Source organism: Stegostoma tigrinum, chromosome 25, assembly GCF_030684315.1.
Source record: "Stegostoma tigrinum isolate sSteTig4 chromosome 25, sSteTig4.hap1, whole genome shotgun sequence".
NCBI lineage: Eukaryota > Metazoa > Chordata > Chondrichthyes > Orectolobiformes > Stegostomatidae > Stegostoma > Stegostoma tigrinum.
The window spans coordinates 44,166,425-44,181,632 of record NC_081378.1 but is presented as its reverse complement, the minus strand read 5'-3'; the positions used below and the strand labels follow the sequence as shown (position 1 = coordinate 44,181,632).

At 41.3% G+C, this 15,208-nt stretch overlaps 1 protein-coding gene across 1 annotated transcript in view; it reads right to left on the bottom strand.

The window, feature by feature from the left end:
- Positions 1 to 15,208, bottom strand: part of LOC125463064 (phosphatidylinositol 4-phosphate 3-kinase C2 domain-containing subunit beta-like) — a 193,051-nt gene that overhangs the window by 34,698 nt on the left and 143,145 nt on the right. The window contains exons 26-29 of the mRNA XM_048553723.2: positions 12,796 to 12,905; positions 11,451 to 11,652; positions 8,859 to 8,983; positions 685 to 802 (exon numbers count right to left, since the gene is read on the bottom strand). Coding sequence (XP_048409680.2) covers positions 685 to 802; positions 8,859 to 8,983; positions 11,451 to 11,652; positions 12,796 to 12,905 — 555 coding nt within the window. The remainder of the gene's footprint in view (positions 1 to 684; positions 803 to 8,858; positions 8,984 to 11,450; positions 11,653 to 12,795; positions 12,906 to 15,208) is intronic.

Below are 15,208 nucleotides of genomic sequence, written 5' to 3'. Positions count from 1 at the left end.
TTTCATTAATAGCGGGATCGAGTTCAAGAGCCGTGAAGTTATGCTCCAGCGATACAAAACCCTGGTTCAGCCACATCTGGAGTATTGTATCTAGTTCTGGTCGCCTCATTACAGGAAAGATGTGAAAGCGTTGGAAAAGGTGCAGAGGAGAATTACCAGGATATTGCCTGGAATGGAGGGAAGGTCTTATGAGGAAAGGTTGCAAGAGCTAGGGCTTTTCTCTTTAGAACGACGAAGGATGAGAGGTGACTTGATAGAGGTGTACAAAATGATCAGAGGTATAGATAGAGTGGACAGCCAGAGCCTTTTGCCTAGGGTGGAGGTAGCTATTTATGTGGGGGCACAGTTTTAAAATTACAGGAAGTAGATATAGGGGAGATGTCAGAGGTAGATTGTTTACTCAGAGAGTGGTAGGGGCGTGGAATGAATTGCCGGAGAGGGTAGTGGAGTTGGCCTCATTAGGGGCATTTAAGCCGCTATTAGATAGGCATATGGATGATAGTATAAGGTAGGAGTGGAAATTAGATAAACCGTAGGTTTAGAATGAAAGTTCGGCACAACATCATGGGCCGAAGGGCTGTACTGTGCTGTCCTGTTCTATGTTCTATGAATACCGCACCCATTTTTCAGGGGACATCCCAGTTTAGCTCCCATATATCTTATTTGAAGTTTTGTTTGACTTACCTTTGCAACAGCAGGTGAACTATGCAGCAAATACCTCACATACATATTCAACTCGTCCTTTCTTTTCCTTGCTAATTCCCTTCCTTTAAATAGTTCAATCGGTGGTTTGTAAGGAAATCTGGAACACAAGAGGTTTCAAAATGAGTATTGTCGTTAGAAGCTTTAGATGTGACATTCCACAGGTATCTCTCTCCCTCTCTCTTCACACAGCGATATTTACAAATGCAACCAGTAAATAGTAATGGAAAGCAACACTGTAAAGCTTACTATGTGAGCACTGTGTACTTTTGGGTAGCATACTTGCCTCTGAGCCAGAAGCTCTGAGTTTTGAGTCTCACCCCAAGTCCTGATAACCAAGGAAGGTTCATTCGATTCACAGACAAGCAAGCTGCTCCTCAGCCTGAAAATCCTCACAATATGCTGATGGCAACAAGAGCCTCTCCTGGTCAGCCATACTGTAGAAGGCAATGGCAAACCATTTAAGTACCTTTCGAAGTTTGATCCCGGGGCAAAATAAATTAACTGGAAGTCCACGGTCACCAATGCCCACTGAGGGGTATGGTTTCTGATGAAAGAGAGTATGGGAGCCCTGACTATATGCTCCAGTCCTTACACATGGTCTTTAACCTACCAGATGAAACTTATATATATATATATATTGAGCTATCAAGACTTCATAATCACTTAACTTACATTCCATATTTAATTTGCATTCGCAAATGCTTTTATATTTTCATAATTTCCCAAAGGTTGCTTTATCTAATTTGGAATCCAAATGTTTACTTGATAACAAGCTGCTTGGAAGCTACTGCAGATTAATCAAGGTTTATATTTGATTCTGTGTGTGATTAACACAATTCTGCCCATCATATTGCTAAGCATCAGCTGAGAAATTGTATGGCAAGCATTATAAAGGCTCTTGTGGGGGTTACACAACTGCTTAGATATAAAACAACAGCCATCAGCAAAAGTTCTGAAAGCATTGGGAGCAATGTGAAGAATACAGCAGGTAATATGAGGAGTGGGAGTAATTCAATAAAGAATTCACTATCAGTCACTAATATGCATCTAAAGTATCACATGAAATTAAACTTACTCCCGAAGCAGTGAATTTAACAATCATTGTACATAAATCAAACAAGTTCTTTACAATTTATATTTTAAGTGGTTTGGAATGAGATTAACCGTCAGATGTACTATCATCTTAATTATATGGATTTTACTCTTTACTCTTGGGTGTTTGTATGGGACCATCAGCTCTCTTAAATAAAAGAATGCTCAATCAGAATTAGGCCATTATGATGTTTTGCACATCATGGATTGTGGAAATTTAAAGTTCTCTCCCTATAAGCTGGTGGGGCTGGTCAACTGGAAGTTTCAAAACTGAAGTTGATATATTTTAGTTAGACAAAACTATTAGTGAATATGGAGTGAAGGAAGCTGACTGGAGTTCCTGGGGAGTTACATATGAAACGTGGTTGGTGCGGAGGTGATGGCATTGTTGCTAGATTATTATTTGCAGACATCCAAGTAATGTCCTAATGGATGCATCTTCGAATCCCATCATGGCACATGATGGAATTTGAATTCAATGAAAATCTGAAATGAAGAGTCTAATGATGACCATGACACCATTGTCAATTGTCAGAAAAAAGAACCATCTGGTTCACAAATATTCTTTAGGGAAGCAATTTTTACCTGGTCTAGCCTGCATGTGACTCCAGACCCACAGCAATGGGTAACCTTTGAGCAATTAAGGATAGGCAATAAATGCTGGCCCAGTGACACTGACACCCCATGAATGACTTTTTAAAAAATTTCAACTGAGTCTCTAAATAACCTTCTCCTGTTCCCATACGAAATTTTCATTAGGGTACCTCTATGTCACATGTTGCTTTGCTTGTCCATGCAAATATGAATGACACTGCCTCTAGGTGTGTACCAAACCTACAGTTGTGTGTAACAGATTATGTCAATATGTATGTTTTCTCCAGATGCGTTACATGTAATTTCATAGACATGCTGGTTAGAATGGAAGAGGAGGACAGTGAATGAGCATCAGAACTGTGATTAAGAATTGACTCCATGTGGTGGCTGTTTGCATTGACAACCATGGAATTAATTTGTTTTTTGATATGAAGCTCTATTGCAGAATGGCATAACTTCACACCACAACTGATTTAAATTATAGAATTTACCACAGCTGTGTAGCTCCTCCTGATTATTTGAGCTGATGGCTTTTGCATAACAAAGGTGAAGCTATCTGAAATAACTCCACAAAGGCCAGCATTCCATCAACAAATCACCCTTTACTTACACATGGAGAGTCGTTGACACTGATCCAACTCTCTCTGTGGCAGGCAGCTGATTCTTGCATTTATATCTGTCAGCTCGGGCTCCCTCATTGGACCAGATTAACAGACCCAATCAGGGAGCTCATTCTCTGAGATCCTCATGGCTGACGTTGTTCCAATAGGTTAATTAACACTATCCAACAGATTAATTAAACAATTTAATAAGATATATTAAAGTGGGAGCTTAAAGCTTATGGAGATGTCAAACGTCGAAATTGAAACATCAATTTCAGTTTTAGCTATGAATTAAGAGGGAAAAGCCAATATTTTCTTTTAATCATTCTGTCAGATATCGTTGTTGCTGACTGGGCCAGAATTAATTTCTGCCCATCCCAATTCCTTCGAGAAGAAGGTGGTGAGCTACCTTCTTGAGCCACTGCAGTCCTAATGTTGTAGGTAGACACACATGCCATTAAGGAAGGATTCCAGAGTTTTGACTCAGTGATACTGAAGGAATGGTGATATACTTCCAAATCAGGGAGGTGTGCAACTTGGAGGGAATTTGAATGTAGTCATGTTCCATGTACCTCCTGCCCTTGTCCTTCTAAATGGTTGTAGCTGTGGTTTGGAAGAAGTTGTTAAAAGATCCTTGGTGAATTTCTGCAGTGAATCTTGTAGGCAGTAGACCCTGCTGCTCCTGAACATCAGTAGTAGAGGGAGTGGATGCTTGTGGATGTGTTGGCAATCAAGCGGGCTGCTTTGTCCTGGATGGTGTCACACTTTTGAGTGTTGTTGGAGCTGTACCCATCCAGGCAAGTGGGGAGTGTTCCATCCGTCCCTTTAATTCTGTCTTATAGATGGTGGACAGGCTTCGGGGAGTCAGAAGGTTAGTTACTCACTGCAGTATTTATAGTCCTTGATCTCTAGTCCCAGAGTGTATTAATTCACTTCAGTTTCGGGTAAGTGCCAATCTCCACCATGTTAACAGTGTGGAATTCAGTGATAGGAATGCTGTTTAATGTCAAGGACTGATGGTTGGATTCTCTCTTGTTAGAAATGATCATTATCCGATACATGTGTTGTATGACTATTACTTGCCATCTGTCAGCCTAAACCTGGATATTGTCCAGGACTTGTTGCATTTATATATGACTCTGTTCAGTTATCTGAGGAGTCGCAAATGGCACTCAACATTGTGCAATCAGCAATGAACATTGCCATTTCTGACCTTATTATGAAGGGAAGGTCATTGATGAAGCAGCTGAAGGTGGTTGGGCCTAGGACACTACCCTGAGGATCTCCTGCAGAGATGCCCTGGAGCTGAGATGATTAATTTCCAACAACCACAACTGTCTTCCTTCGTGGCATGTAAGACTTCAACTCATGAAGCAATTACCCCCAATTCACATTGACTCCATTTATGCTAAGATTCCTTGATATCACATTCAATCAAATGCTGCCTTGATGTAAGGGTAATTACCCTCATTTTCCATATTTTTTTCCCAAATATAGACTGAGTTTGTAAGGAGGCCAAGATTGGAGTAGACCTAGCAGACACCAAACTGAGCAGAAGTCTGCAGTTTATTGTTGAGTAAATACTGTTTGATAGCACTATCAACCATCCCTTGAATCACTTTGCTGATGATCGAGAATAGGGTAGTAATTGGATGTGTCCTGCTTTTTACTGATAGGACATACATGGGCAACTTTCCATATTGTCTAGACACGAGGATTGTATCTGTACTGAAACAGCTTGGTTCAGAGGCACAGCAAGGTCTGCAACACAAGTCTTCAGTACTGTTGCTGGAACATTGCCAGGGCCCATAGCCTTTCTAGTATCCACTGAGTTCAGTGATAAGGGGGATGGGTCTTGGTGGGATGCTTCAAGGGGTGGTGTGGACTTGTTGGGCTGAAGGGCCTGTTTCCACACTGTAGGGAATCTAATCTAATCTAATTTCTTGACATTACGTGGAATGAATTGAATTGGCTGAAGGCTGACATCTGTGATGGGACCTCTGGAGATGGATCATCCACTCAGCATTTCTATCTGAAGGTTTCTGCAAATCTTCACACTTGACATTCATATTGGTGTGCTGGGCTCCCCGTCATTGAGGATGGGGATGTTGGTGGAACCACCTCCTCCAGTGAGTTATTTAATTGTTCACTGCCATTCACATCTCAATTTGGCAGTTGGTTGTGGAATTAATTCATTCCATCTATCGCATACTGATGTGTAGAATGGCACAGAAGCAGTCCTGTGTTGTATCTTTGTTATCTTGGCACCTCATTTTTAGGTGTGTGTGCCTGGTGCATTTCCTGGCATGCTCTCCTACAATCTCCTTTGAACCCATTTATATCCCTGTGGTTGTTGATGGGCCACAGTGCCTTGTGGATACTGAGTCTTGAGTTGCTAGATCTGCTTGAAGTCTATTCAATTTAGCATGGTGATAGTGTCACACAACATGATGGAGGATATTATCAAATATGAAGACAGTTCTTAGTCTCCACAAAGACTGTGTGGTGGTCACTTCCAATTCTGTTACGAACAGATACGTCTGTGACAGGCAGATTGGTGAAGATGAGGCCAAATATTTTTTTCCATCTTGTTGACTATAGCCCCAATTTAGCAGCTTTTTCCTTTAGGACTTTCCCAGCTTAGTTGGTAGTGGCATTGCTGAGCCAGTCTTGGTGGTGAATAATGAAGTAAGATAATGGAGTGCATTCTGTGCCCTCACCCTGTCTCAATGCTTCGTCTAACTGGTGCTGCACAAGGAGAAACCCTGATTCATCAGCTGAAGAGATGTAACATGTTGTAACGAGCAGAAGGTTTCCGTGTGGACGTTCGACTTGATGCTGTGAGACTTCGTGGAGCCTGGAGTCAACGTTGAGAATTCCTAGGGCAATACCCTCACTCCCTCATTCCACTGAGCTGTCCCCTCTGCTGGGTCAGTGCGGCCAGTGGGACAGAATAAACCAAGGGGTACTGATGGTGGTGTCTGGGACATTGTCTGTAAGATATGATTCGGTAAGTATGACTGTGTTAGGTTGTTGTTTGATTAGTCTGTCAGACAGCTCTCCCAATTTTCCCGCTAACCCCCAGATGTCAGTAAGAAAGACTTTTCAAGGTCAACAGTGCTAAATCTGCCATTGTCGTTTGACTGTCTTGATTGATGCTAGGTGGTTCATCCAATCTCATTCCTTTGTCATTTAACTGTGTTCCACTTTTCTTGATATCCGTGACAATTACATAATTTTGCTTTAATTATAGAATGGAGTATTACTATAGGATAATAATTACAGACAAAAAAATAAACAATATTTTGGTTTAAGCCAATTAGAATAGTCTCAGCATTGTCCGGCAGCATATGCAGGATTCAATTCCAATGGTTATTCTGGCATCATGGGTACTGGTTTCCTCTGGAACAGGCTCCACCTAGCCTTAAGGGTCTTCTGCATGAAGAGATTGCTGGAGTACAGTGCAATTCTAAACCTCAGAGAAGCTCTGAATGAACACTAAGTGTTGGCTTGTAGAGATAACTGGAGGAGCTCCCTGCACCCAATAACGGAACTAACATTCCAGCGCTTACCCGTGAGCCAGATAGCCTGCTAAATCATCCAGTACCCTGGAGTACTGCAGTCTTGACTTGCTAAAGTCGTCAGATTCCCAACATTTCTGTAACACCAACTTCAAGAAACTCTGAGAGAAAACTGAAATTTTCTTTGACAGATAAGTCAGGCTCAGGTTGCAAAAGGTTAATTTCTGTACTTTGAAAAACATTTAAAAGCAAAGGTACTAAAACAAAGAGAAGCTGGAACATAGTGGGCCACTTTAACTTGTAACTATCAGTTTGAGACATTCGGGTGGGGAGAAATTTATTAGAGCATCCCAGTACCTCCCAGAGAGTAATTGCATGTGCAGTCTTGGACTGGTTTCATTCACTATGTCATACATGTGGGCAGGCAGGTTAATCAATGTAACCATGCGTAGGACTCACATGGAAAGGCCTGATGTTAGTGTGGTTGGTCACCCAAAGATTTAATTCTTTGACACAGATTAAACAGCGTGGGTTGGTGAAAGGGTGGGTGATGTTTTGGGGTCAGAAACTGCTCGGGAAAAGGGAAGGATCAGAAAATGAACATGCGTTTCCTCTTCCTCCTCCCAGATCTGAACTGAAGGTGCAAGAAGAATTCTTAAGAGGCAAGAGACTCTAAGTGAGCAGCAGGTTCAGTACGTTGAGTGACAATAATTGGTGAGATGCAAGTAGGCCTGTATGGAGGACAAAAAAGTGTCATCTATGCAGTACATGTTAGGCTGATACGAAATGCGTACATCTGCTGAGGGAACAGTATCCTCTTCAGTCATGCATTCAGTATAGAAAAATCAGCAGAATGGTTTACAACTCTCATGGCTGTTTTCACCTTCTACATGAAAAAGCAAAAATACCTCAATGTGTGGATATTTAAATAAATCATTTCGAACAAGGCCAGAAACAGGAAACTAATTTACACACTCCTCCAGCACACAGCTTTCACCACTTGAATTGTGAAGGGCTGTTTCTCATTTTGAAACTCACAGGCTGATGAAACATGGAAGTAAATTCTTCAGCTCCAATGCAAATACGGCTGTACAAATTCATTGCTCTGCTTAATCCCATACTGCCATCTGACAGTCTCGAGTTGCTTTGACATCGCATTGAGTTAGCGGTGGCATGAAGAAACTCTGAGTACAGGCAAGCTTTAAATGGTCCCAGTTCCAAAACTGAGATGTAAAATCCTACCGAATGAAATGACTCAGTGGAAAAAGCCAAGAAATTGATTCAGTGGCAGCAATTTGAAAACGTTAAGCAAGAAGCAGGAAGGTTAATAAATTGTTAAAAGCAAACTCCTGCAGATGCTGGAAATCTGAAACAGAAAATGCAGGAGAAACTCAGCAGGTCTAGTAGCAGCTGCAGAGAGAGAAATAGAATTAACATTTTGATGCCTTTGGCCTCTTATTCAACACTGCAGAAAGGTTAATGTCATGATTTCTACAAGAGGAAACATATCCTCTGTTTTGGAGTCAGAAGCAACAGTTTGACAAATTTGTTTTCTAAGTTTCAGGCTGTATCTGAATGGCCATTCCAGCTGTGCAGTTGGGCATTAGTGGGCAGCTGGAGGAGGGCTTTGTTGAGTTCTCATAGCCAAATTTAAATAAGGGACTTTACAGGCCCTAGGAGTAGACATCTAAGTTAATAATGTGGGTTGCCTCACCTCAGGGGGCTCTAAACTTCAGTCCTGGTGTGGATTTTGCTGCTTTGGACATCTGCATGTTTCTTCCTCCCTTGGTGCCTTAATGAACATGTCACCTCTACTTTTGGCTAAAGACATGACAACCCTCATTTCTTTTTTATTCAATCATAGGTCATGGTAATCTCCGGCTAGGCCAGCCCTTATTGCCCATCCCTAATTGCCTAGAGAGTAGTTAAAAATCAACAATTGCTGTGGGTCTGGCGGCACATGTAGGCCAGATGAAGTAAGGATGACAGATTTCTTTCCCTAACGGACGTTACTGAACCAGATGCATTTTTCTGACAATCAGCTATGGCTTCATGGTCACCATTAGGTCCTTACTTCCAGATTCTTTACTGAATTGAAATTCCATCATCTGCTGTGGTGGGAATTAAGGAGATTTCCTGCTCTCTCTAATAAGATAACCAAGTAAGGGAGGTTCCAACTTTACTGAATAGCAAGGCAGTGTCAGAGTGCCTTTTAGTAATGCAAGGAGTGAGGGGTGGTTCTCAAGGCAGAGCAGGGGCAATTGCATGGCAGGGGAATGGACTAGATGATACACTAAAGGAACTGCCTTTAGAGCAGCCAAGACACCTAATCATCATTCCTTACCTCGGTAACTCTGATGCTGGAAAGCAACAGTGGAGCTGTTTGTTGAGCTCATCAAATTGGTTGAAGTTTCTTTCAATGAAGGTAGCCTGACTCTGCCCTTCTCGTTCCACTTGTATCTTATAAAACTGAAATGAAGTCAGATGTAGGAGTGGTTAGGAAAAGCAGATAGATTCTACCTGTATGATTTCAAGATGAATTATTGTGTGGCAGGAGCCTTGCACAGTATATCCCAAGATTTCAGCATAGATGCTCATTATATGGGTTTACGGCATTTGACAAGCAGCACTCTTCAGCTACTTAAAGGTTGAAAGAATGTTATCTTCCTGACCTCTGTGCATTTTTCACTTAGTTATCAGCATTTCTCAGCTTGCTGAGCGAGATTTCTTTGCAAAATAACTGCAGTTCCGAAGTCCCCAGATATATTAAAAGAGGAAAGATATTTTCCGCAACACCATATTGGAGTGTAGAGCTCTCATCTGCAGTTAATTAATTCACTGGGTCAACCTTAAGTCAAGTCTAAAAAGGGTTATGATTTGCGTGCAAGGAAAGTGGGTCCTTTGTGTTCTGTAAACATGGGAGTATAGGAGTGGGATTATTCAAGTCAGCTTGCTTTATGTTTCCAGCTATGTTGGAATCCAGTATTGCCCATTTAATATGTTTTAGGTTTTATGCCCAAATGATACTGTAAACATTCTGTGATAATATAATCTCTGCTGGTTGGTTAGCCAACTCTGCACCTATTTTTGGAGGTTTCAACACATGACTTCTCAAAGCAAACGGCACTATCATTGATTCAGCATCCAGCCACATTGCCAACTGCAAAACACCAGCTGGGTTAATCAGCATCGTTTGTCAAACAGTCCTTTTACCCCCCGCTGTCTCAAAAATGGTTAATAAATAATAATTAGAATTATTCGAAGAATCCTCATTTGTTTCACTGCTCAAATGACTCCTCTCCTGCAATGTCTGAAGCAGTGTCCTGGAGATCAGTCTTCAATTCTCAGTGAGTGGAGGACAATCCTTGGACTTGCCAGTTCTGACGGTTCAAACTGATGCGTTAGTTACCTGAATTGGGGAGTCACAGAATTCCGTAAAGTCTCCAGGTTTGACGACCAGTTTGAACTATGCCAGCTACTCTCAGCCTAGGAATTGGTGACACTGCAATCTTTGGCCTCCATACACCATGGAAGGGAAATCTTTGAGTGTTATTCAGGTCTGTCTACTGGATAAGGTATCATGTTTTACAGACTCCACCACCAAAAAGATATTTCCTTCTTCACCCTATCCACTTTCCACAGGCACTGTTCACTCAGCGACTCCCTCCTCAGCTCCACACTCCCTGACAATTTCTCCACCACACCTGGTACCTTCCCTTGCAACTGCAAGAGCTGTGACACCTGCCCCTACATCTCCCCTCTCATTTCCGTTTAAGGCCCCAAACAATCCTTCCAGATCCGGCAGACATTCACCTGGACTTCACCCAACCTTATCTACTGCATCCGTTGCTCCTAATGTCATCTTCTCTATATCTGGAAGACCAAACACAGACTTGGGGACTGGTTCACAGAGTATCTGTGCTCTCTCCAGTTGCCATCCATTTTAATTCCCCCTCTCACTCCCCTGGCGACATATCCATTCTTGGCCCCCTCCACTGTCAGAATGAGGCCAACATAAACTGGAGGAACAACACCTGATATATTGCCCTGTGAACTTACAGGCTTTAACATTGGCTACTCCAGCTTCAAAATCCCTCCACCCCCAGTGTTCCAGCTTCCCCCTCCTCCTCGTCTCCCTGACCTGACCTAATCTGTCCATCTTCCTATCACCTATCCACTCCACCCTTTCCACTGAGCAATCACAATAACCCCCTACCTGTATCCACCTATCGCCATCCCACCTGCCCTTTCCCCAGGTCCTAACCCGTCCCTCTATTTACTTCTAGGTTCGCCTTCTCCTCCCCAGTCCTGATGACGGGTTTTGGCCCAAAACATTGACTGACCTGCTGTGCTTCAGGATTTACTTCAGCCGCAGTGAGGCACGGGTGATATTTGTTCAAATAATGGTGTGTAACTTGGAAAGGGAATTGCAGGTGGTGGTGTTTCCGGGCAACTACTGCCCCCTTTCCTTCTAAGTAATGGAGGTCCTGAGTTTAGGAAATATTGCTGAAAAAGCCTCGTTGAATTGTTTTGTCTTGTGGGCAGTGCACATTGTAGCCTCTAACTCAGTTTAACTTGGCACTAGAACCAGTTTCGGAATCATCTTCACCCCTTGGAAGACCTTGGAAACCATACAATCTGCATCTGGTTTCCAAAGAAAATTAAACTCTCACTCCTACAGCCAAGGGTGCAAAGCAGTGTTTGAACTTGCATATATGAATTAGAAGTGTGAGCTGCTCGTGGACTTTCAGTGACCTCTGCTCATATTGTACCCTGCACGTTCAGATTGACCTTTTTAAAAAGAGACTGAGTGATTTTGCAAAATTAAAAGTGTGTTTGTCTCAGAAAGAATTTTCCACAACTCATAATTACAAACTTTTTCAAGTCTAGTGTCAACCCAGTGTTAAGCATATGTCTAAATCTCCATAGTACTTACATAATCCTTATGGGGAACAATTTTCTTCTCATAGCCACACACTGCCACACACCTTATTAGACCATCTGTTTCTAATGTATATTTTTCTGGTGCGAAGGACAGGTTTGGCCGGACACCTGGGCCTGCCAATTTCATCTGCGCTAAGATGTGGGCAACAAAATTAATTCTCACTGGTAGGCTTCTCAGGCTTTCCTTTATCAAGCTGTAAATGAAAGGAATTGATTTCACTGGTCTGTGTCATAGAATGTTAAACATGATCAACATCCAATAAACAACTTCAGTTACTCTGGAACATTTCCAGTGCTCTGGCCTGAATTCTGTTTTTAATGGTTATGCATTGTGAGTTCAGTCAAATTTCACACACACTGGTCAGTCATTTAACTGGTGAATAAATGTGAATCCTTTACAATTAGTTCAGCATTGCAGAGGGACTTAGAATTGCTAATTGTTTTGCACAGATTTGTAAAAATTCTGTATATCTTACATGTGAGTTTTGAATTTCAGTCTTCACTGGTGAGTTATGATGAAGGCCAGCTTAACATCATTGCATAGGTGCCGATAGTTAATATTATTTACAGACAATATTTAAGAAGGTATTGACAATGTACAATATATTTAGTAAATGAGGCTGGGGAAATAATAATGAAAGACAGTAAATGGCAGAGGAGTTGAATAAATATTTTGCATTTGTCATCAGAGTACATTAATAGTGTTCTGAAAATATTAAATAATCAAGGGGCCTTAGTGGTGAGAGATGAAGGGAGGAAATAAACACAAGAACTATTACTAGAGGAAGATTCTGGGGAAAACTGGGGGTAGGAGCATTAGAAGCTAAAGGCCAATCAGTCCCTTGGACCTGATGGATTGCATTTTTTCGGCAAAGGAATCACAAAAGCTTAGCTATCACAGATGATTCAGACTGCTCCACATATTAAATGGACTGTTCCAAATTCTATTATCATTCTTGAGTCCTATTGATTCTATTCAATTTTCAGTTTAAAATACTTGGGTATAAAGTGTTAATTCAAATAATCCATGTTAATGCAAACACATATGCTATTACATATTTCTCAGCAACCCTTCTATATTTAAATAATTGATCGGAGAGGGCTTACTGCCAAGTAATCCTAGAGGACCTTGAACATGGTCCCAGCCATTGACTGCTTTGCTTCATTAATCAGCTATTTTATTGTATTAATTATAAAGCTTATTTGTTAATGGTTGGTGTAAGTAGCTGTCCAGTCTATAGTACAAACTTATTTAATTAAATTTATCGAACTTAGACACAGAAGGAGTTGGGACAAGTAGGATAGCGAATAGGAAAAGCAAAAACCCAACTTCCAACCTTGTGAAGAAAGAGGTGGCCTGTGCATCCGAGTCCTTTGGTCGCAGGTTTTTGTAAATGTATTTCAGGTCCTGGACCTCAGCCAGCTCAGGAAGTCCAGCTGACAGCATCTGAACAGACAAGAATGACAGATCTGTTATTGCTAAATTATAGAGTCAGTGCCATAAGCACTAATTACATAACATGCCATTTTTTTTGCATACAGTGGCCTCCAGGAAGCTGGAATTGTGCTATTTTTCTCATCTGCTATAGTGAGGTGTTTGGCCCTCGTTTATTTGGTCTAATCCTAACGTTCAAATCTTTCTCAATATTAGCACATGATGGGGATCTGAATACAGGGCTGGAACTTACTACTGTGGGATGATGACGTACATGTTGTATGTCTTTACTTACACCTTTCTCTGCACCCTCAGATTGAACCTAATTTGAAATAACTTGCATTAAGTATACCTTGGTGACAACATGTCTCAGGCATCTGAAAATTTAGTGAATGCTGTGGCCAGCAATGTATCACATGAGCCAGTGAAAATTAAGCTTTGAGGAAATAAGGAGTCAAAATAGAATGAGATCAGACGTAGAACGAGAAATAAATAGATTCAAAAGTTTGGGTTAAGAGACGGGAAGAAAAAGCAAGAGAAAAATATTCAAATTTCCAGTAATAATTTGCGGCCTGAAAGCACTAGGTTGTACTATTTGAATTATTTCTTTTCTGGGCCAAAGAGCTTGACTGGCTACCATTAATGATTGTCCCAGCCTTAAAGGAGAGTCACACTATGAATAGGTTTAACTTACTACAGCAAGTTTAGTCAATAATTAATACCCAAATCTAGCAAATTCTCCAGGGTATGATACTGTTTGTGAGAAGCTCAAGGTTGACAGTGTATATTGACCAGAAAGTTCTGAAATTCACAAGTCATGATGCATTACTTAATTCCATGACTGTGCTGGCCAATCTGTAGATTAATAATCCTGCCTGTCATTCTCTGTTGTTTTTTGCAAGTTGTGGTCGAGTAACACCAAGGGAGATTAGGGTGGGCAATAAATGCTGGCCTAGTCAGCAAAGTTCACATCCCCCATGAATAGCTGATATTAAAACAAACAAAGATCCTTGCAATTCCTTAATAATGGAAAGGCAGGAGAGGAGGTTCAGGTTGAGTTCATGGTTGGGTTGGGTGTGAAGGGATTTTTCCTTAAATGTCAGATCATCCAGCAGGTCAGTTGTTATTACGCACAGGATGATCCAAAGTGTGTGAAGCTTACCACTGCCCTGTGGTGATAAGAGGCATGACTTTAGCCCACTCATTTTCAAAAGTATCAAACTGCACTGTTGGGAGCCTTTAACACTTGGCTGTTGTTGCCTGAAGCACAGTGTAGATGCTGTGACCCTGGAGGAACAGTGTACACATACAGTATTTCTTGCAAATGGAAAGTTTACTTATATAAATTTCTTCACAAGTTATTTTGGAGATTTTTAAGAACAGTAACCAACTCTATGTGTATCACACAACTGGCTCACTAAATTATAATGCAATTGCCATGGTACATGCTGTGTTACTGGGTGTCCTGTTCTTGCAGGTTGACTGTTCCTGGTGTGTAAGAACAATGCAATGAGCTATCTTATAGAATAGTTGGAAAATTTGGTTACAAAGCTAACTCATTTCAACAAGCAAGTCTAGGAAGTATTAGCTTGGACCTTTTAAATGGCAACTCAAGGAGCTATCTATTGGCATTCTCACTGGTCTGCCTTTCTACAGTCTAGGAAAGCAGGGTTTTTTTTATCCTGTCACTGCATTAGTTCGAATCTAAATAAAAGACAGACATCTGTCTTCTATGATTGCTAAAATTTGTTCATACATGCAACGGTAATGGCTTTGCTGAGGTAGAGCTTTTCCTTTGCTTTTATGCTGAAGCTACGAAGGATGGAAAATAGGATGGGGAAATTAGAAAAGCACATAAATGCTTGCTTGATGGCTAAAGATATTAATGATGAAAAGCTAAGCTTGATTAATTCTTGATTTTGAGTCTTTAGATTATGCAGAGACTAGCTATCAGCCGCTGAGGGCAGGAGTTAGATACAGATACACAATATTTTCAATATACTGCTTGGTGACAGAAAGCAACACACACAAACACATACGCTCTTCACAGTCACACACACTTCACACTCACTTCACACACAACGCAATTCACACACAGACATGCACACACAAAACCACACTCAAAAATACACGGTCTTCACAGTCACACACTCTTCACACTCACTTCACATACACGCACTTCACACACAAAAACACACACACACTCACAGAAAAACACATTCAAACGCACACAGGCACACACTCACACAAGGGCACACTCAAACACACACAGGCAAAAACACACACAGACATACTCAAAACATACACTGCAGGCA